The sequence below is a fragment of the Cervus elaphus genome, chromosome 18, assembly GCF_910594005.1.
Source record: "Cervus elaphus chromosome 18, mCerEla1.1, whole genome shotgun sequence".
NCBI classification, from domain to species: domain Eukaryota; kingdom Metazoa; phylum Chordata; class Mammalia; order Artiodactyla; family Cervidae; genus Cervus; species Cervus elaphus.
The window spans coordinates 46,607,281-46,628,408 of NC_057832.1; the positions used below are offsets into that span (position 1 = coordinate 46,607,281).

Sequence of the window (21,128 nt, forward strand, 5' to 3'; positions counted from 1 at the left end):
AAAATACACCCCTACTAGATAAATGAAGAAGCAGTCCATAATTCAGCTACTGCTTGTTGAATGTTTGAATTGTGTTGATGCTAACTAGAGGGATTCTTTTTGAGGAGTTAAGTAGGAAAGGAACAGGATTTGGAAGAGACCTGGCTTTTAGTTTTAGAGATTTTGAAAGAGTTGGTATGGTACTTTAATCACTGAATGAAATGTTTAATTAATTGTGTCTTCAGTAGACGAGAATTCTGCTTTCATTTAGTGCTTTCATTTTAAAATCTTCTTGACATTTGTAGCAAAAATATATGTGGAGCTGTATACACTAGCTGTTTTTTAGCTTACTCTTTTTTTTTTTCTTTTTTTTTTCATTTATTTTTATTAGTTGGAGGCTAATTACTTCACAACATTGCAGTGGGTTTTGTCATACATTGACATGAATCAGCCATGGAGTTACATGTATTCCCCATCCCGATCCCCCCTCCCACCTCCCTCTCCACCCGATTCCTCTGGGTCTTCCCAGTGCACCAGGCCCGAGCACTTGTCTCATGCATCCCACCTGGGCTGGTGATCTGTTTCACCATAGATAATATACATGCTGTTCTCTCGAACCATCCCATCCTTGCCTTCTCCCACAGAGTCCAAAAGTCTGTTCTGTACATCTGAGCTTACTGTTTTGAAAAGATAAAATGTCAACAGTTTATGTGATTCAATTAGATCTCATAATAATCATCGCTTCTCGGCCTTTTGGCTAAGATCAAGTATAGTATGTAGATTTCTCATAATAATCTTTCTCCATCTTTCATCTGCATGGCTAATTATAGAAAAATCTGTTCTGTGGAATAAGGAACAGTTTACCAAGTTGCTCATCAGTAAAGAATGCTTTTATTACCCCTGTATTAAGTGCCATATTAATGCACAAACAGTATTAGTTAGTTTATGAATTAAGGCTGAAATGTGAATAATAATTCATAAATTATGATCATGTTTTCACTTTATCAGTTGTAGTCATTTATGTCTTCTCAATTTATGATAGCCATTACTTCCTTTTTGTAAGTTAAATGCTCATCAATTTCATAAATGAATTTTTTACTCTGAAATTATTTATACTGGGAACATCTTCATATAAAATTCTTGCAACATATATGATCAAAATGGACAAAACTTTATTATATTATTGAATATGGCTGAAATAAAAAATAAAAATGATTTGTTAATGTCAGATTAATCATTATAGATCCTACCAAGATCTCAGATAATTCTCTTCCCTATCAACTATTATGAAATTGTAATATTGTTCTTTTGTTATCAGTGTCCAGTTCCAGTATTCATTTGGGGTTAACCTCTACCTATCAGAACCCATTTTTCTTGCACCTTATCACTTGTGATAACTGTTGTCCTTTCTTAACTTATTGCTAATAATTTGCTAACTGTTTAATACAGGTAACGGATTAGGAATTAGAATTGTGGGTGGTAAAGAAATCCCTGGACATAGCGGAGAAATTGGAGCCTATATTGCCAAGATTCTTCCTGGAGGAAGTGCCGAACAGACAGGGAAACTTGTGGAAGGTAAGAATAAGGATTTCAGAGTAAATTTTTAAAAATGTGCTCATATTAAACATATCTTAATTTGATCTGAAAATTTTCTCTTCTTTTACTATCTAGGAAAACCTCTCCTTGTGATTAAAGGTGACGTTGTGGTATAGTAAAGGAAGATATGTCCACCATTGTATTCATTTTATTTTCAATTGCATTGTCCTTTTGGCATTTGCATTGCTGAGGGAGCATCTTGTTTAAGAAACAGTAATTAGTCAAGATTTTTTTACTGACTGGGGCAATATTATACTTTTAAAAAGTTCTTCGATTAAAGGGACTAGTGATTCATAAACACCAAGAAAAATCGTATTGAAATCAATGCCATAAAAACATCAGATGATTTGATAGCTGCTAAAGTCAGGTCAACAAACTGTGGGTGACCCACAGGCGAAATCCATCTGCTGCTTGTTTCTGTAAGAATCGTTTTATTGGAACATGGCCAGGATTGTTAATTTACATGTTGAACATGAGTATTTCCCACTGCACAAACAGTACTGCATTCACAACAAGTTATATGATTTGCAAAGCCTAAATATATTCTCTTTGATCCTTTAGAGAAAAAATAATTGTCAAATCCTATGATAGGTACTATTCTATTCAACTTATTACATCATAAGTATTAAAATAATGAACTTTACAAGAATATAGTGGGCCATTCAATTTCAGTAAAATGTTACCTTGCTTCTCAAGATGATGTGGTCATTTACATTTTCAAAAAGCCAACATAGAGATAGCTTACAAGATTTCAGTGATATTATTTGTCATGAATATTTTTATCAAAAAACAAGTTTTATTGTAAATCATTTTTTGATTTTATCCTAAATTAGATGCTTATTTAGGAAGTGTTTTGCTGTCACTTCATAGTTAAATGTTGCCTGCTGTTGTTTAAAGCTTAATCATGTTAAAATTATTCACTGCCATGGTCTTAAATATATTGGAACCTACCAAAAAGTCCCTGGATATTTTGACAGACTTGAGTCAGTATTTATTTATCACAGTGTTCTGCTGAAACCAGCTTGACTAACTCACTGTGAGAAGCTTTGCGCATCTCTTCCTAGCTTCACTTTGAGTGTCATCATTTTGATAGCTTAAATAGGCCATGGTGAGATTATTTAAACATGAAAATAGACAAAAATGCTATAAATCAGAACTTTTTGTTCATTTAGTTGCTTGTTGATTTTTAGAAAGCTAGTTTACCAGGATATTGCCAAATATATAGCTGAAAGCATATTATTAAAAATATTCTAATTATATTCATACAACAGGAAAAATTGGGAGGGCTAGCTAAATGAAAGAGAAGACTATATGAATCAAAACATAACCATTGTGAACAAACACTGGATCTGTATGAATTTTCAATGACTATAATTCTATCATGCCTAATACTACTCTCTTGGTATTACAGTCTAGGTAAGATACAAAGATTGAGGCCCATTTGTATGTTTGGGCATTATATGTTTACTTTCAGATAGCATACTTCAGAAAGAAATGAATGTGCTGTTTTTCTTTTAGAATAAAATTTGCAACTTAGTAACTTTGCCTAATATAGTTTGACAAAAATACTTGAATAATTTAAAAATAAAATTTCATAACCTTCTCTATCTTTACAACATGAAAATCACCAAATGCTACAAATCAGGATGATTTTTTAAGTACAGTTTCAATGAAGCACTCTGTGATGAAGTGATTCTCTTTGTATTTGGTAGCTTATGTGGGTATTTTTAAATTCATGCACCTAAATTAAAAATAGATGTAATGCAAACTCATTCAAGAAAGAAAACTGAAATGAACCTAAAATTACATTTGTGATTTTACAACTCAGAGACTGCCATTAAAGTCCTCATCTTTTTTTGGAACTGAGTGTTTTGCAGTTTGTTTCATTGGTTTAAGTGGGAACTCATTAAAAGCTATGTGCATATGACTTGGGATTCCCTGCTGCTGCTGCTGCTGCTGCTAAGTCACTTCAGTCGTGTCCGACTCTGTGCAACCCCATAGACGGCAGCCCACCAGGCTCCCCCGTCCCTGGGATTCTCCAGGCAAGAACACTGGAGTGGGTTGCCATTTCCTTCTCCAATGCATGAAAGTGAAAAGTGAAAGGGAAGTCGCTCAGTCGTGTCCGACTCTTCACAACCCCATGGACTGCAGCCCACCAGGCTCTTCTGCCCATGGGATTTTCCAGGCAAGAATACAGGAGTGGGTTGCCATTGCCTTCTCCGTGGGATTCCCTAGTGGCTCAGAAAAGAATCTACCTGCAAGGCAAGAGACCCAGATTTGATCCCTGGGTCAGGAAGATCCCCTGTCACTTAAGATTTTACTTTTATTAATTGTATTATTTGTTAATTCCCCCAAAGTTTTGCCAAGGTGCCAAGCCAGGCCTTTTTGAGTATAAATCCTCTGACTAGAGTTCAGTGTTTGCATAACTCATAGCCATAATTTGCTACTTATGACTTCCAAATTTACTTTATTTTCTCATAAAACATAAATCTTTAATACAGTTCTTGGTAGTATTTCTATTAGATTCATGATGATATTGGATTGGCCAAAAAGTTTGTTTTTCCATTAAATGTTATGGGAAAATAAATGAACTTTCTGGCCAACCTAATATCTTAACTGTCAAAATAGATCCTGTATTTGAAACATTAAATATTTTGAGGAGTGATTTTGACATGTGAAGGGCTTCCCTGGTGGCTCAGATGGTAAAGAATCTGCCTGCAATGCAGGAGAGCTGGCTTCAGTCCCTGGGTTGGGAAGATCCCCTGGAGAAGGGAATGGCTACCCACTCCAGTATTCTTACCTGGAGAATTCCATGGACAGAGGAGCATAGTGGGCTATAGTCTATGGGGTCACAAAGAGTCTGATATGACTGAGTGACTAACACTTTCACTTCTGACATAGGATAAATCATTTACTTTCTCCTATCCATAAAGCTATACCTGTGTTCTATGCTACCAGGCTAAAATGATAAAGATTCATTATTTTTTTTTTTAGTCTACAAATGAACTGACTAGAAGGCTATCAATCCAAGTTAGTATCTAAAACTTACTTTGTTGAGACCAGTATATTTTCTGACTTTATTATGTGTGCAGGTGCTCAGTCCCATCTGATTCTTTCTGACCCCATGGACTGCAGCCCACCAGCCTCCTCTGTTCTTGAGACTTTCCAGGCAAGAATACTAGAGTGGGCTGGCATTTCTGTCTCCAAGGAATCTTTCCAATCCAGGGATTGAACCTGCATCTCGTGCATCTTCTGCATTGGCAGGCAAATTACTACCAGTGCCACCTGGGATGCCTCTATATTTTGTTTTGTCTATAATTATGTTTCATTCATACATGATATCCTTAGGGAACTGAGCCTCAACCTGGAATAGATGATCAAAAAATTTCAGAGCAGTAGATTCATTGAAACAGAACTCTGATTTTTATACCTGATGTGAAATATTATAATAATACCAATTCTCTATCACTGGAGTTTTGGATTTTTTTTTAATTTTTAAAATTGTGTTCATGAATGTTAATTTTTAAAAATTTATTCATTGAAGAGATTGAATTTGGCTAATTTGCCACAGTATGAAGTTAATTCTTTCCTAAGGAATGTTATATGTGTATATGTGTGTGTGAGTGTGAGTGCATAAATAGATGGATGAAATGTGTTTTTGTGTTTATGTAATTTAGTTTCTCCATTTTTATAATGAATTCCAGGTAGACACAGGAATTGATTTAATCTCTTCCTGATATGTCTCTCTTTCTACATTCTGTATACAGAAGTGTATACACAGTCTTTATGACTAAAAATTGTCTTCCAGTTGATTTAAAATGTGAATGACAATTGACTGACTATAGAATTTTTAGACTGTATTTTTTACCACTCCAAAATACAAAGCTACTGTTCAGTTTAACTGTCTACTGTTTTTTCTAAATTTGGTCATTTTTCCTATCATAAGTTTTTCAGACTTTTCATGGTTTGACATGTTAACAACACTCTGTGGCATGGACTCTGTGTTGATTTTTCAAATCTCCTCTACTTTATTCTCTGAACTTACGCATTTAAAACATACTGATCAATGATGTAGATTTCTTGATGTTCATATTTCTGAAAGTGCCCACTTATGTAACTAAATTATTAAATGAAAGAGAAAAAAATGACCCCAGTATATTTCCTGAATCAATGCAATAGAAAATATTCCTTTAATTAAAATTTCCTGAACCAATATTTTAGTCTACAGTGGTTTTCTCAAAGAACTCAGGCAGTCAGGTACTTCACAGATCCTAATCATTCAAAATCTTAAAATTTATCTCCCAGAAACATTTAGTAAACATTCTTAAACAACTAATAGACAAAGAATGATCTGCTCCTGCCTATTATCCTGTTTTTTCACACATAAGTTCAGTCTTTGTTGAGAAAATGAAGACAAAATATCCAGCAGATTAAGTCACAAATCTAAGTTTCTAGAGTGCCAGTTTTTGCTATTTGCTTTAAGATTAAAATGCTAACAGTTTTAGATCAACAATGTTGGAGCCATGAAATGCTCACCAGTATTGGGGTTTTGAAAGTGAAAGTGAAGTTGCTCAGTCATGTCTGACTCTTTGGGGCCCCTTGGACTGTAGCCTACCAGGCTCCTCCGTCCATGGGATTTTCCAGGCAAGAATACTGGAGTGGGTTGCCATTTCCTTCTCCAGGGGATCTTCCCAACCCAGGGATCAAACCCGGATCTCCCACATTGTAGGCAGACTCTTTACCGTCTGAGCCACCAGGGAAGTCTGATTTTGGTCTTTTTTTTTTTTTTAATTGGAGGATAAATATGCTGGTTTCTGCAGTAAAACAGTGAGAATGAGTCATAATTCAGGCGCACACAGGTGCACGCACACACACACACACACATACGCACACATATATCCCCTCCCTATTGAGCTGTCCTCCCTGGGGTCCACACACACACACACACACACACACACACTCACACATCCCCTCCCTATTGAGCTGTCCTCCCTGGGGTCCACACACACACACACAGACACACACACACACCCCCTCCCTATTGAGCTGTCCTCCCTGGGGTACACACACACACACACACACACACACACACACACACCCTCCCTATTGAGCTGTCCTCCCTGGTCCTTCCTACCTGTCTCTCCCTCCTTTCCCACCCTCCAGGTCATCGCAAGACACTAGGCTGGGCTCCATGTGTTATATAGCAGCTTCCCACTAGTTACCTGTTTTACACACAATAGAGTATATATGTCAACGCCACTTTCTCTGTCCTGCCCTCTCCTTTTCCTGGGCTTCCCATGTGGCTCAGCTGGTAAAGAATCCACCTGCAATGCTGGAGACCTGGGTTCAATCCCTGGACTGGGAAGACCCCCTGGGGAAGGGAAAGGCTCCCTGCTGTGTCTACAAGTTCATTCTCTTCATCTGCATCTCCTTTCCTTCCCTGCGTATAGACTCATGATATTGCTTCTTTTTTAATTCATTTGAGCACTTAAAAGTATACTAAATATATGGACTTTGAAAGTATGTTTATAAGTTGCCACTTCCATGTTAAATCTCTATCCTTAGGCAAATGATTATAAACCTTATGTATATTAAATAACTATACAAAGTTCTGTATAATCAACACTATGATTAACAGGCTCAAAGAATTAGAGGCTTCTTCAGTAATAAACTTACTTTTCTGTAGGCTCTTTTACCTATTGAAACCTACATATCATTGCAATTTTAGGAAGTTTCGAACTCATGGCATGATTTAAAAATAACATTTTCTTTAAAAATAACTCTTAGAGAATAGCAAGGAGAAATAAGAAAGCCTTCTTAAGTGAACAATGCAAAAAGTAGAGGGAAACAATAGACTGGGAAAGACTAGAGCTCTCTTCAAGAAAATTGGAGATACCAAGGGAACATTTCATGCAAAGATGAGCACAATAAAGGACAGACATGGCAAGGACCTAACAGAAACAGAGGAGATTAAGAGAGGTAGCAAGAATACACAGAACTATACCCAAAAGTTCTTAATGACCCAGATAACTGTGATGGTGTTATCTCACCTAGATAACCTAGATAACTCACCTAGAGCCAGACATCTGGAGTGTGAAGTCAAGTGGGCCTTAGGAAGCATCACTATGAATAAAGCTAGCAGATGTGATGGAATTCCAGTTGAGCTACTTCATATCCTATAAGATGATGCTGTTAATGTGCTACACTCAATGTGCCAGTAAATATGGAAAACTCAGCAATAGCCACAGGACTTTAAAAGTTCAGTTTTCATTCCAATCCCAAGGAAAGACAATGCCAAAGAATGTTCAAACTACCTTGCAGTTGGACTTACTTCATATTGCTAGCAAAGTAATGCTCAAACTCTTTCAAGCTAGGCTTTGCTTCAATAGTACATGAACTAAGAACTTCCAGATATACAAGCTGGATTTAGAGAAGGCAGAGGAACCAGAGATCAAATTGCAATCATCTGCTGGATCATAGAAAAGCAAGAAAATTCCAAAAAATGTCTACTTCTGCTATATTAACTGTGCTAAAGCCTTTGACTGTGTAGGTAACAACAAACTGTGGAAAATTCTAAAAGAGATGGGAATACCAGACCACCTTACTTGCCTGTTAAGAAACCTGTATGCAGGTCAAGCAACAGTTAGAACCAGACATGGAACAATGGACTGGTTCCACATTGGGAAAGGAGTACGTCAAGGCTGTATACTGTCACCCTGCTTGTTTGACTTTTGTGCAGAATGCAAGACTCACAAGCTGGAATCAAGCTTGGGAGAAATACCATCAACCTCAGATAATCAGATGATACTACTCTAATAAACAGAAAGCAAAGAGGAACTAAAGAGCCTCTTGATGAGGGTGAAAGAGGAGAGAGAAAAAGCTGGCTTAAAACTCAGTGTTAAAAAAACCTAAGATCATGGTTCCCATAACATCATGGCAAATAGATGGGGAAACACTGGAAACAGTGACAGATTTAATTTTCTTGGGCTCCAGAATCACTACAGATTGTGACTATAGCCACTAAATTAAAAGACGCTTGCTCTTTGGATGAAAAAGCTATAACAAACATAGCGTATTAAAAAAGGATTAATCTCAAAAATATACAAGCATCTCCTGCAGCTCAATTCCAGAAAAATAAATGACCCAATCAAAAAATGGGCCAAAGAACTAAACAGACATTTCTCCAAAGAAGTCATACAAATGGCTAACAAACACATGAAAAGATGCTCAACGTCACTCATTATCAGAGAAATGCAAATCAAAACCGCAATGAGGTACCATTACACGCCAGTCAGGATGGCTGCTTTCCAAAAGTCTGCAAGCAATAAATGCTAGAGAGGGTGTGGAGAGGGTGTGTAAGAAAAACCTCTTACACTGTTGGTGGGAATGCAAACTAGTACAGCCATTATGGAGAACAGTGTGGAGATTTCTTAAAAAAACTGGAACTAGAACTGCCATATGACCTAGCAATCCCACTTCTGGGCATACACACTGAGGAAACCAGATCTGAAAGAGACACGTGCACCCCAATGTTCATCGCAGCACTGTTTATAATAGCCAGGACAAGGAAGCAACCTAGATGCCCATCAGCAGACTAATGGATAAGGAAGCTGTGGTACATATACACCATGGAATATTACTCAGCCATTAAAAAGAATTCATTTGAATCAGTGCTAATGAGATGGATGAAACTGGAGCCCATTATACAGAGTGAAGTAAGCCAGAAAGATAAAGACCAATACAGTATACTAACACATATATATGGAATTTAGAAACATGGTAATGATAACCCTATATGCAAAAGAGAAAAAGAGACACAGATGTACAGAACAGACTTTTGGACTCTGTGGGAGAAGGCGAGGGTGGGATGTTTAGAGAGACCAGCATCGAAACATGTATATTATCTAGGGTGAAACAGATCATCAGCCCAGGTTGGATGCATGAGACAAGTGCTCGGGCCTGGTGCACTGGGAAGACCCAGAGGGATCGGGTGGAGAGGGAGGTGGGAGGGGGGAACAGGATGGGGAACACATGTAAATCCATGGCTGATTCATGTCAATGTATGACAAAAACCACTACAATATTGTAAAGTAATTAGCCTCCAACTAATAAAAATAAATGGAAAAAGATTTTTTAAATAAATAAATAAAAAAGCAGAGACATCATTTGCTGACAAAGGTCCATATAGTCAAAGTTATGGTTTTTCCAGTAGTCGTGTACGGATGTTTGAGAGTTGGACGTAAAGAAGGTGGAGCATCGAAGAATTAATGCTTTCTAACTGTAGTGCTGGAGAAGACTATTGATAGTCACTTGGACAGCAAGGAAATCAAACCAGTCAATCATAAAGGAACTCAACCATGAATAATAATTGGGTGGGAAGATGCTGAAGCTGAAGCCCTAATACTTTGGCCTTCTGATGCAAAATGCCAACTGATTGGAAAAGAACCTGATTATAGGAAAGATTGAGGGCAAAAAGAGAAGGGGCAACAGAGGATGAAATGGTTGAATGGCATCACCAACTCAAGGACGTGAGTTGGAGCAAACTCTAGGTGACAGTGAAAGGACAGGGAAACCTGATGTGCTGCTGGCCATAGGGTCACAAAAAGTTGGACATGAATTAGCAACTGAACAATAAAAACAACTTTATGTATTCTTCACAGATCAAAGTTCCAACCATCTCCAAATCTGAGGAGTCTATAACACAATTGTCAGTATTTTATGAACGGGCACAGACTTTGTTCATTTTTTATCTGATAAAGACCAAATTCAGTTCTTTGGGTTCAGTACCATTTGTGCCTCTTATTTCTTTTGTCCTTTGACATGGAGTTCTTCTTTCTCCATACCCAGTGCTCAACACAGGTGCCTCATAAAATATTTCAAGCAATATATGTAGAAATGAGTAATGAAGAATTCATTTTTAATTACAAAATTTGGTGCTCACTAATATATCACTCCATACAAGGTTATGTGAAGCAAAAAAAAAATTATATTGAGTTGGCCAAAATGTTCATCCAGGTTTTCCCGAAAGATGTTACAGAAAATGAACATTTTGACCAACCCAGTACGTGTACTTACACTCTTACTACTGGTAAAGAATCATGTACATTTAAAACAGCATCTATATTTAACACAACTTTTGATTATCTTTTAAGAAAGGAAGTTCAAAATAGATAGTTTCCTCTGGGCACATGTTCTTATAACCATGGACTTAGGTGCTCATAAATTTATATATGTTTGCTCTCTTTTTTTTCTCTTAGTTTTTCTTTGCCCTGAATTTCAATTCAGGTCTCTGGAGTGGGAGTGGGAAATTGGATGGTTCCTGATAGAAACCTCTCCCAATCTGGAAAATGCAGCACCCTTTCCCTCTGGTGGGTTCTTCTCCAGTCCAGAATCTCCCAATTATCATGTTGGCCCTCTGATGGAGAGAGGGTGAAGGGCACAAAACAGATGAGTTTTAAATTCAAAGTTAAAATCTTAACTCAAAATAACAAGTCCTACGTAGAAGTATTTGCTGCCTGACACATCTCTTTCTGATTTATTTGCACTTAAATTGTGAGTGCACTTAAATGGTGAGCTTTCAATCCTGGAAAATTTTACTGAAGCAACTCAATGGTTGCATTTCTCTGTTACATGGTGAAAACAGAAAGTCAGAGTTTGATGTTTACTAATTCATTGAAAATGAATGTGATTTTCCTTAGTCTGAGCCTCCTCCACAATCAGGAAAATTGCTTTAATAGATTTGCCTTTTAAGATTCCTCATGTAGTGGGGTACACAGCTCAACATCCCACATCTTTTGTTCTGCCTTCCCTCATGGGAATGGGGTAGGGGAAGCTTCTTCACATTCTGGTTTGATGTATGCAATATAACACTTAATTGGGTACCAACCTGCAATTTTTGTTGCAAGTGTTTGAGCATACAAAAAAGCTATAGAGAGTAAGTAGTATAGTAAACACCCATGTATTCATCAGACTGTTTTAAGGCTCAGTGTTTTGCCTATTTGCTTCATATTTTTAGGAGAAATAAATATCTATAAATCAATGAGAGCCTCCTGTAGTCACCTGTCCTCTTCCAAACCTCTTACTAACCCAAAATATATCACCAGACAGTATGAGAATACCCTTCACTTGCTTTAATTTATGTTTATGTATGCATTCATAAAGTTTATAAGGATTCATTTGCTTGTTTATGAAATTTTATAGAAATGATAGCTTACTGTACATGCATTTTTGCCACGTTTTTTAGTCCTAACGTTTAGGAGATTTATCTAAAGTGGTACGTGTAGCTGTAGTTGTTTAACTGCAGGGCAGAATTTTTTTAAAGAAAGAAAAATTCATTTTTATTATTTTTAAAAAACTTTCTTGGGTGTAGTTAGTTTACAATGTTGTGTTCATTTCAGGTGTGCGGCAAAATGAATCTCTTATACATTATCTACTCTTTTTTAGATTCTTTTCATATAAAGGCCATTACAGAGTAGTGAGCAGAGTTCCCTGTGCTACACAGTAGGTCCTTATTAGTTACATATTTTATATATATAGTAGTATGTATGTGTCAGTCCCAATCTTCCAGTTTATTCACCCCCTACCCTCTGATAGCCATAAGTTTATTATCTACCTCAGTAACTCTATTTCTGTTTTGTAGATATGTTCACTTGTAGTACAGGGCAGAATTCTATTACTGTATGGCTCAACAACGTTTAAGTATTTCCGGTTATTTATATTACATGTGAGGTTTTTGGTTTTTTGTATATATTTCAAACAATGCTGTAATTCATTTTCTGAAATGCTTTCCTTTTCCTTTTGCACATATGCAGAAGTTTCTTCTACAGGTTCATTTTCTGGGTGATAATAACTCATACTGTTAAATAATGTAAGAGAATATTATGTGGTTTCTTCAACTGTAGTTGATTTTTCTAAATTGTTCTCCAAAGTGTTATACCATTTTTACATTCATCTGTAGTAAATTAGTGTTCTTATTCCTTTATATTCTTGTTCCTTTTACTCTGAATTTTCTTTTTCAAATATAATGTAAAATGATAGCCCACTGTGTTCTTCATTTGTCTGCCTTCAGTAATATTGAATGTGATAGTATTTTATCGATCTTGTTAGCTTTTGGGTTTTCCTCATCTGTGATTTGCTTGTTTCTTTGGCTTATTCGTTATTGAATTGTGTGTGTATTTTTAATTGAATGTCAGAGAATCTTTACATATTCTGGTTATAAGCATCTGTCAGGTAGGTAGCCGAGTATGTGGCTTGTTTCTTTTGTTTCTTTAGTGTCTGTCTTTTGTTTAAGTTGAAATTGAAATATAGTCGGCTTATCATTTTGTTTCTCTTTAGTAGTATAAATGTTCTATATTATTTGGGAAATTCTCCTTGTTCTGAAACCCTTAAATATTAGCCTGTATTTTTTTCTAAAACTTTTAAAATCTCACTTTTTATATAATGCCCTTATCGATGTAGAATTCAGTTGTTTTGAATCTATCTGTGGTCTGAGAAATTTTAGTTTTCTCCCCCATCAGTAAGGATAATCAGTTTCAAGTGCACAATTCATTGACTAATGTAGCATCGTTCCACTGATCTACAACACCTCATCTGTCATATACTGATTTTTTTATACATGGTGGGTCTTTTATAAGATCTTTGTTCTATGAGATATTGATCTATTTGTCTATCCCTACATCAGTGTCACACTGTTTTAATTATGATGCCTTTATTTTAAGTCCTGACATATGATAGGTAATCTACCATATTGCTATTCAAAATCAACTTGGGAAAGTTCTTGAACTTTGATCATCTTGCATATACATTCTAGAACTGGCTTGTTAGTTTCCAGGAAGATCTCTGTTGAAATTTGACAGTAATTATATTGAAGATATAAATTAATGTAGAAAAAAATTTCATATTGAGTCTTATGTATTTGAGTCTTCCATGGGTTCTCAATACGGGACCTTTGCTCTTCTTAGAGTTTAATCATTGTGTTTTGAATCAATGCAATAAACTAAGTTAGGACATTTAAAGAAATTAATACATAGCAATTGTTAAACTTATTGAAAAGTTGTATCATTTTATATTAACCTATTACAATATTGTGTCTCCAGAAAAAGAGTAAATAATACAAATTAAAATTTGTTTAGGAAGTATAATGGGACAGACCTAACCCTTTATATGCATGTTGTTGGTTCTAAGTTTTATTTAATCACTGGACTTCTGATCTTATTCTCCAAATGATTTTTCCCATAGTATTGTGTATCATAACATCATAACTGTGAAATACATTACCTGTGTAATACTTTTCATATTTCAACAGTTTTCATAAGAGAATAGTAAATCTATAAGAACTAAACATCTTTTAGCCATTGAATCAAAAGCAGTTATTTGTTTATATTGATAGATTGTCCAACTAAAAATTAATTGAAATATTTTGAAGATAAATTGTATCTTTATTATTGATAATAAAATCATATTTGTTTAGAGAATGCTGTTTGAAGCTAAGATAGGAATATATGTTAAGTAGGAAGATAGTGTTAAGTTCTAAATGTAGCTTAAAGAAACTTCTTAATGAGTCAGTAGAGATATAGACTAGGAGAGCAAAAATTTAAAACCAATAATATTCAATGTTTGCTTAGGGATTTAGCCAGAGATATATGGAAAATTAGCTTCTGCAGGCCGCTAGGCCTGTAAAGAAATGAGTTTATCTCAGTTTGTTCATATGCTATTCTGTGAGGAAATGTACCTGTGGCATAAATTGTAATTCATGGATATTTACAAATTCTCAGTTTCTAGTTGTCTCAGTGAAGGGGATTTGATTCATCTAGCTAGCTCCTTTTAAAGGTAAATCAGCATGGTTTCTGGCAAAAAATAAAATGTGTTGGGTGTATGATTGAGAATTAGTCATTGGAGTGGAGATGATGCTAGCTGTTGTTGGGTGTATGATTGAGGACTAGTCACTGGAGTGGAGATGATGCTAGCTGTTGTTGGGTGTATGATTGAGAATTAGTCACTGGAGTGGAGATGATGCTAGCTGTCTTTGGCAGGTGGTTTTGATTTTATAAGTTGGCCTCTGGAATTCCTGTGCTGAAGAAGTCTGTGGTAGAAGAACTAGTTTCAGTAGAGGACACTCTCCGGTGTGACTTAAAGGAGAATGTTCCGAGGCAAGAAAGTCTCTATTTCTGCTTATGCTTTTTTGGCGTATGTTACAGATGGCATGGCAGTGATCAAGGTTGGAGAACAAGAAACACACCACACAGATGAGTGAGCTTCCTTGTACTTGTTCCAGGGGGATTACCAGGTACGGATTGGTCGTTAGCATGAGACTTCTCAGAATTCCTGCAAGATAGTGTGTCAGGTACACACGCACAAGATCACATGGCTTGTTGATTCAAAGGCTTTTCTTAAAAAAAGTTAAAAATTAGGAAACTATCTTCTGGGAAGAAAAAACATAAATTGTGGATACCTGGATGGGTAGGTTATAATATACTATTTTTAAGATGCAGTGATATCATACTTACATAATAATGATTAGCTATATTGACTAGATAAAGAAAGGCATTTCTCTTCTTTATCCATTTATTTGGAAATTAATCAGAAAGAATTGTGTTTGAGTCAATATTTCTGATACGGACACCAAGAAAATGAAATAATTGCCCCTTTTCACATTTTTTGGTGTGTACAATACTCCATATCCTAATTTGATTGGTTTATCAATGAGTGGTATGCCTTGAAATGCATATGTGTGTTCAAGTGACACTGTTTAACCATGAACAGTTGTGTCTGTTCTTAAATTTCTGGATTTGTCTAATCAGTATATCATAATTGATTACATTTTCTGTGTGTTTGAATTTGGAGTGGTTATTTTGGAAGTAAGAGTGCTGAACTCTGCTTAATACCTATACCACACCTTCAGACAGCCAATGCTTTAGCATCTTCATTACATAAAGAGAATGTTTTTAGAGTCAGAGACATCAGGATTTAGATTGAGCTCTAGTACTTACTGCCTGGAAAATTTGTTTAACTTTTAGTACCTTGGTATTCTCAGTTGGGAAATTGGCATAATAATAGTGTCTGCCAAATTGTTATCAGCAAAAATAATATATCAGAAATGTTTAATATAGTGTTTATCACAGTGTTTCACAGAAGTAGTAGTACTTACTTTGAAAATCTTTGATGGTAAGAGGAGCCTGTGCTATTAAACTTGCACTCTATCCCCTCTATCTGTATATGCATAGATAATTGACCATGTTCCGGTCTGAGCTCTGAATTGCAAGGATTTAGAATACTTCTAATAGACAAAGCACAGACTTGAAGTCAGAAGACTGAATTAACACCATCCTCATGTTGCTAGGCAAGTTGCTTATGTTCTTTGAATCTCCTTTTATCTCATCTGTATGGGTTGATATTTCAACTAGGAGGCTTCACGACCTATCTCACCAGGTTAACTGAAAGTATAAAAGGAGCTGATATGTTTTTTGTGCTTAAGCGAGTGCTTTGTTAACTATAAATAACGAGACTAGCTGAAGAAGCTATTTTGTTGAAGGTAGACAAAAATCTTTTCATAGATGACAGTTAATCATACAAAGTTCAGGCTTCCTGAGGGAACATTGATCTGCTAGAGGTATCTGCTATAATGGAAGCTCATTTTAGGTATCCAGTGTAAATAATTGTTTAAAAATTTAATGCCTGAAGTGATTAACTCATGTCTCATGTAAATATCAGAGAAGGCAATGGCAACCCACTCTAGTACTCTTGCCTGGAAAATCCCATGGATGGAGGAGCCTGGTGGGCTGCAGTCCATGGGGTTGTGAAGAGTCGGACACAGCTGAGCGACTTCACTTTTGCTTTTCACTTTCATGCATTGGAGAAAGAAATGGCAACCCACCCCACTGTTCTTGCCTGGAGAATCCCAGGGACAGCGGAGCCTGTTGGGCTGCTATCTATGGGGTCGCACAGAGTCGGACATGACTGAAGTGACTTAGCAGCAGCAGCAGCATGTAAATATATTAATATTACCTCCTAACTATAAAACAATAGTTTTGGCTAGTCTTTTAAAAAAGCTTCTAAGTTTTTCTTCTTATCAACAATGCGTTAATCTCATGTCTGATTAAAGTCAATGGACATACATACAATGAATATCTGTTTATGTATTGCTCATGGCCTGTTAATCACGAAAAACATGTCTTTTGTTAGTGAATAGAATCATGGTGTGTTAGATGTCAGGTGTCTGGCTCCCAGTGTGTGCACTGATCTTTCTCATCAGCTGCTTTTGTGTATGACTGTTGGTAAGTCACAGAAACTCGCTGGGTCTATAGCAAGAAGTGTAAAGAGATCCTCCACAAGACCCTTCTCTAGTGCATACTTTTGAGACACTTTTCTTTTGAAGAGATGTGGGTAAGATATTGAAGCTTGAGAAGAATCATATAGTCCAAGCTACAGAAAGAGGAAGCAAAGCAGTAGTATGTGTGCCATGGTGAGTTGTATATGTTACATAAAATGGAAATGTGAGCACTAGAATTAAGAGTGTGAGACTAGTTACATAGGATAAACGAAGGAAAGTGAGATCAGAATTGACAAATCATGACCCTTAAGTCTCAGGGCTCCTTCCTCACTTGTACAGGCCCTTTGCAAGTCTCCTTGAGGTTAAAAAACATGTGTGATGTTTGTGGCATTTTTCAGCTTTTTAACACTTGTAATTTGATGTGATTTCTTTTGTTCTTTTAACAAATGTTCACTTATTTCAATTTTGTGTTCATAATTTTCTTTTTTTTTCTTTAAATTCCATAAGCTTCAGACCTGATAATAATGTGAATTCATCCCTGCGTGAGATGTTATTTCTTATTGGCGAAGAACACTGAGGTACTTACTGCTGAATTGTAAGAACCTATTTGTATGCAGTAATATATACTGACAAGGTAGATGGAGGTGATAAAAAGGAGTTTAGAAAGAAAGTTGTTATGAAGGAGTAGAGGTGAGGCTATTAGGAATATAGGAAATACTTAACAAAGTGGATCAAAATATTTATTCTTTACTCTACCGGTATATCCTAGAATAATGTAGAATGACAGAATTCCACCTTGCTTTCAAGATGCTTACAGCCTAGAAAGGCAGTGAATAGAGTATACTCATTGTGGAGGAAAAGTTTGGTCAAGATCTGAATGAGCAACAAATATAAAATAACTGAAGAACTAAGAGAAAGATGCCTTTATGGAAAGAAAACCCATTATTTACTGACTTTTTTGACAATTTGTATTTTCTTTTCTCCTAGTTTCAATGAGAGAAATATAGAAGTGCAAAATACATTGGTTAATTCTGCATACTTCTATCAAAACAAGTACCATAACTAAGTGTAACTTACAGATATGCCTCCTCCCATCCCAAGGAATTCCAAGTAACTTTCAGGGAATGTCTAAGAACAGACTGTAAGCTCTTGAGGGCAACAAACTGTCCAGGAACTGAAATAGATCTTTTTAAGCTTTTATCTCTTTCATTGTTTAATTTTTTAAGTAGTTCATATTTTATCTATTTGCTGTGATGGAGTACTGCTATGTTCCAAATATAGTGATGAGCTGGAGCAGAAAGAATATTCTGTGGGAATGCAGGTTTTCATCTCAGACTAAAGATTTTATATATATATAAATATATATACACACACACACACACTGAGTTACAGTGAGAATGGTGGAAGAAAATTGAATTGCTTTTACTTTCTCTTAGACTACTTTTGTTTGCTTTTACTCTCTGGTTTTTACTAGATCCCATTACTGTCAGATATGGTGCTTGAGTTTTCTAAGTTCTAGCATATATGTATATGTGTGTATAAATTTAATATATAATTATATGTGTGTGTGTTTAAATATATGCTCTGTAGAGCAACCTCTCTTGGTCCTGTGAGATGTAAATGAAGAAAATACAGACCATACGTTTTAGTCAGTGAGACTGAAAGCAACAAGCCTATTCATAAGTATCACATGATAAGTGGTAATAAGTGCTGAGGAGAAAAAGATAACCAGGAGGGTGCATACACCATAGGGTGGGGTTGCGATTTCAGATGGAATGGTCAGGGAAGGGCTCACCAAGAAGTCAAAAACTGAGGAAAGCCCCCACGGAGAGGAAGGAGGCAGCTTACAGTTATTGGTCTCACAGGCAGAGGAAAGAAAAGGGCAAAGGCTCAGAGCAAGAGCTTACCTGGGATGTGCCAGGGACACGGAGACCACATTGAGGTCAGCATGGCCGGCACTGGGTGAGGATGTGAGAGAAGAGAGCAGAAAAGTATGGCGGTAACAGAGTATCAGAAGTAGCAGAGGTAGAATCCTACAGGTCAGTGTGAGGACCTCGGCTTCTATTAATGTCACATGAGCAGGCACTGGGCCGACACAAGCTGAATGACGTTTAAATAAATCATTCTGACTGCTATAAGGATAATAGTTTGAAGGAGTAAAGACTAGGAAAGAGAGCAGTTAGGAAGCTACAGAAATAATCCAGGCATGAAATGTGGCTGTTCAGACCAAGATGGGAACAGAGGACTTGGGGATAAATGATGCTATATCATGTATCTATAAATACTAATACAACATGTATATTAAATTTCAGCTCAGTGAAAATGACCTCAATATGTTTATTCATTTTTTCCCATACATAGTATTCAAATTTCACAAGGCAAAAGGTACTATAAGCCAAAGTTTTTTTAAAGTGAAGTTTTTTTAAAAAAAACTTAAATCCCTACATAATGTAAGAAACCTACAAAGCATGTAACATTCAAGTCTTAATCTTATTTTAATTAATACAATAAGTATACATTCTTTAATAGACATCATACAACTTAAAATGTATATTTGTGTAGTTCTATAGATGGCATTTCTAATGTTTTTTATTCCTATCACTTTCAAATTGTATCTCACTGGGAGCCACAGTTTTTAATGTTTATGATGAAAAATCATTCTGTAATCCATTTTTATATATGAAAATTGTATGTCTGTCAATATCTACCTAGGTGTTGGAGAGGAACAAAAATGAATAAAATCTCTCAGTCTTTTATTGAACTTAAATAGTTTATATTAATGAATTGTGAAAAATGGATTTAAATACTATACTTGAATAACTGATTCTCAGCAATTCCATGTTTTCCTCATGAAAGTATTTTCTGATGATTATGTTAAATGTAAAAATGTATAATCCTGTCTTATGCTGCAGTTTTGAATTCTTATCTTCTTCAGCACTTTCCCAATTTCCAGTCTGTCTCTGCCTTCATTCATTCATTCATTCACTCAATAAACATATGTACAGATGTACAAATTCACAGGACAGCAGTGGAGACAATTACACAAATGCATAATGTAAAATAAAGTGTTTTGAGTATAACAAGAGAAATATATACAAGAGAAAACATGAAAGAGACTGACATTAACATCCAAATTGTGGACAGTTATTGAAAAGAGAATTTGATTATGATGAATTTTTCTTATGTCTTCTATTAGCCTGAGTTTAATGTAATCTACCAGGCCTTTCATAACTTACTCCAATCCATTATAATTTATTTTTATACATCACCTGTCTCATTTCTCAGCTTAAGACTGGAGCTGTAATCTTGTTTACTTTTATGAGCATGTGTTCATGATGCCCCTACTTCTAAATAGGAGAAATCATGTTAGAAATCATGATTAATGATATGACCCAGCATCTGTCTAGTCCTGTCTTTGACACATACAGTACTTTTATCATAAATAAGTGTATTTATTCATATTGATTATGCACGTAAATCTATGGTTATAGCTATAAAAATAGCCAAAATGTTATAAGTAGATATTCTGTATGTTTTAAACAAAAATGCTACTAATATTCTTGGGCTCAGATGAAGAATCAGAAGTCTTGCCTTTTTGAACTACCACTCAATGTAATTTCTAAAAGAGATCTTAGATCTGTGAAAATAGGGATAGTTACATTTATCCTACATATTTTGCTGAATAACTGTAAAGAATAAATGAGGATAGGTGGTCAAAATAACTTTAAAAAAAATCCCATGTTGGTGTGATTAACTTAAGTGAAATAAGTCTAATTTTATTCCTTTTAATAAAAAAAAAACTTCTTTATTCCTTTTAAACAAAAAAGTTTTGTTTAATTTATCTAAAATATATTGCCATTATATTTATCTAAAATATATTACCGTTATCATGTTTACTTCTGACTTAGGGGAAGTAATTTCTCTATGTGAATTTTAAAGAACTGAAGGGAAATAATTGAGTTTTGTTCTCTATCTTTTGGCAGATTTTGCTGTTACAGTGTCGTCTTCTTAGACAACTTTGGTTCATTAGTGGAAAAATCAATTATTGTGATATATTTTATATATTAATTATATATATTAAAATTGCATTCTGTTTACTAAAAGTGACTGAGAACTTTTTGAATAGAATTCTACCATTGAATGTTATGTATTGAACATCCATCAAGCCAAAGTGAATTATTTGCTAATTCTTCTTCATGATATAAATAATAAAATATTGACATTTCTTATGAAGTAACACATAATTCATTTTCTTTTTTTAAAGTTTCTCTCAGGATGATAAAAT

General features: G+C 35.4%; 1 protein-coding gene and 1 pseudogene across 1 annotated transcript in view; both read left to right on the top strand.

The window, feature by feature from the left end:
• PCLO (piccolo presynaptic cytomatrix protein) overlaps nt 1–21,128 on the top strand; it is a 374,153-nt gene that overhangs the window by 260,161 nt on the left and 92,864 nt on the right. Inside the window, exon 10 of the mRNA XM_043873094.1 lies at nt 1,429–1,554. Within this exon, the coding sequence (XP_043729029.1) occupies nt 1,429–1,554 (126 nt within the window). The remainder of the gene's footprint in view (nt 1–1,428; nt 1,555–21,128) is intronic.
• On the top strand, nt 717–848 carry LOC122675045 (annotated as a pseudogene).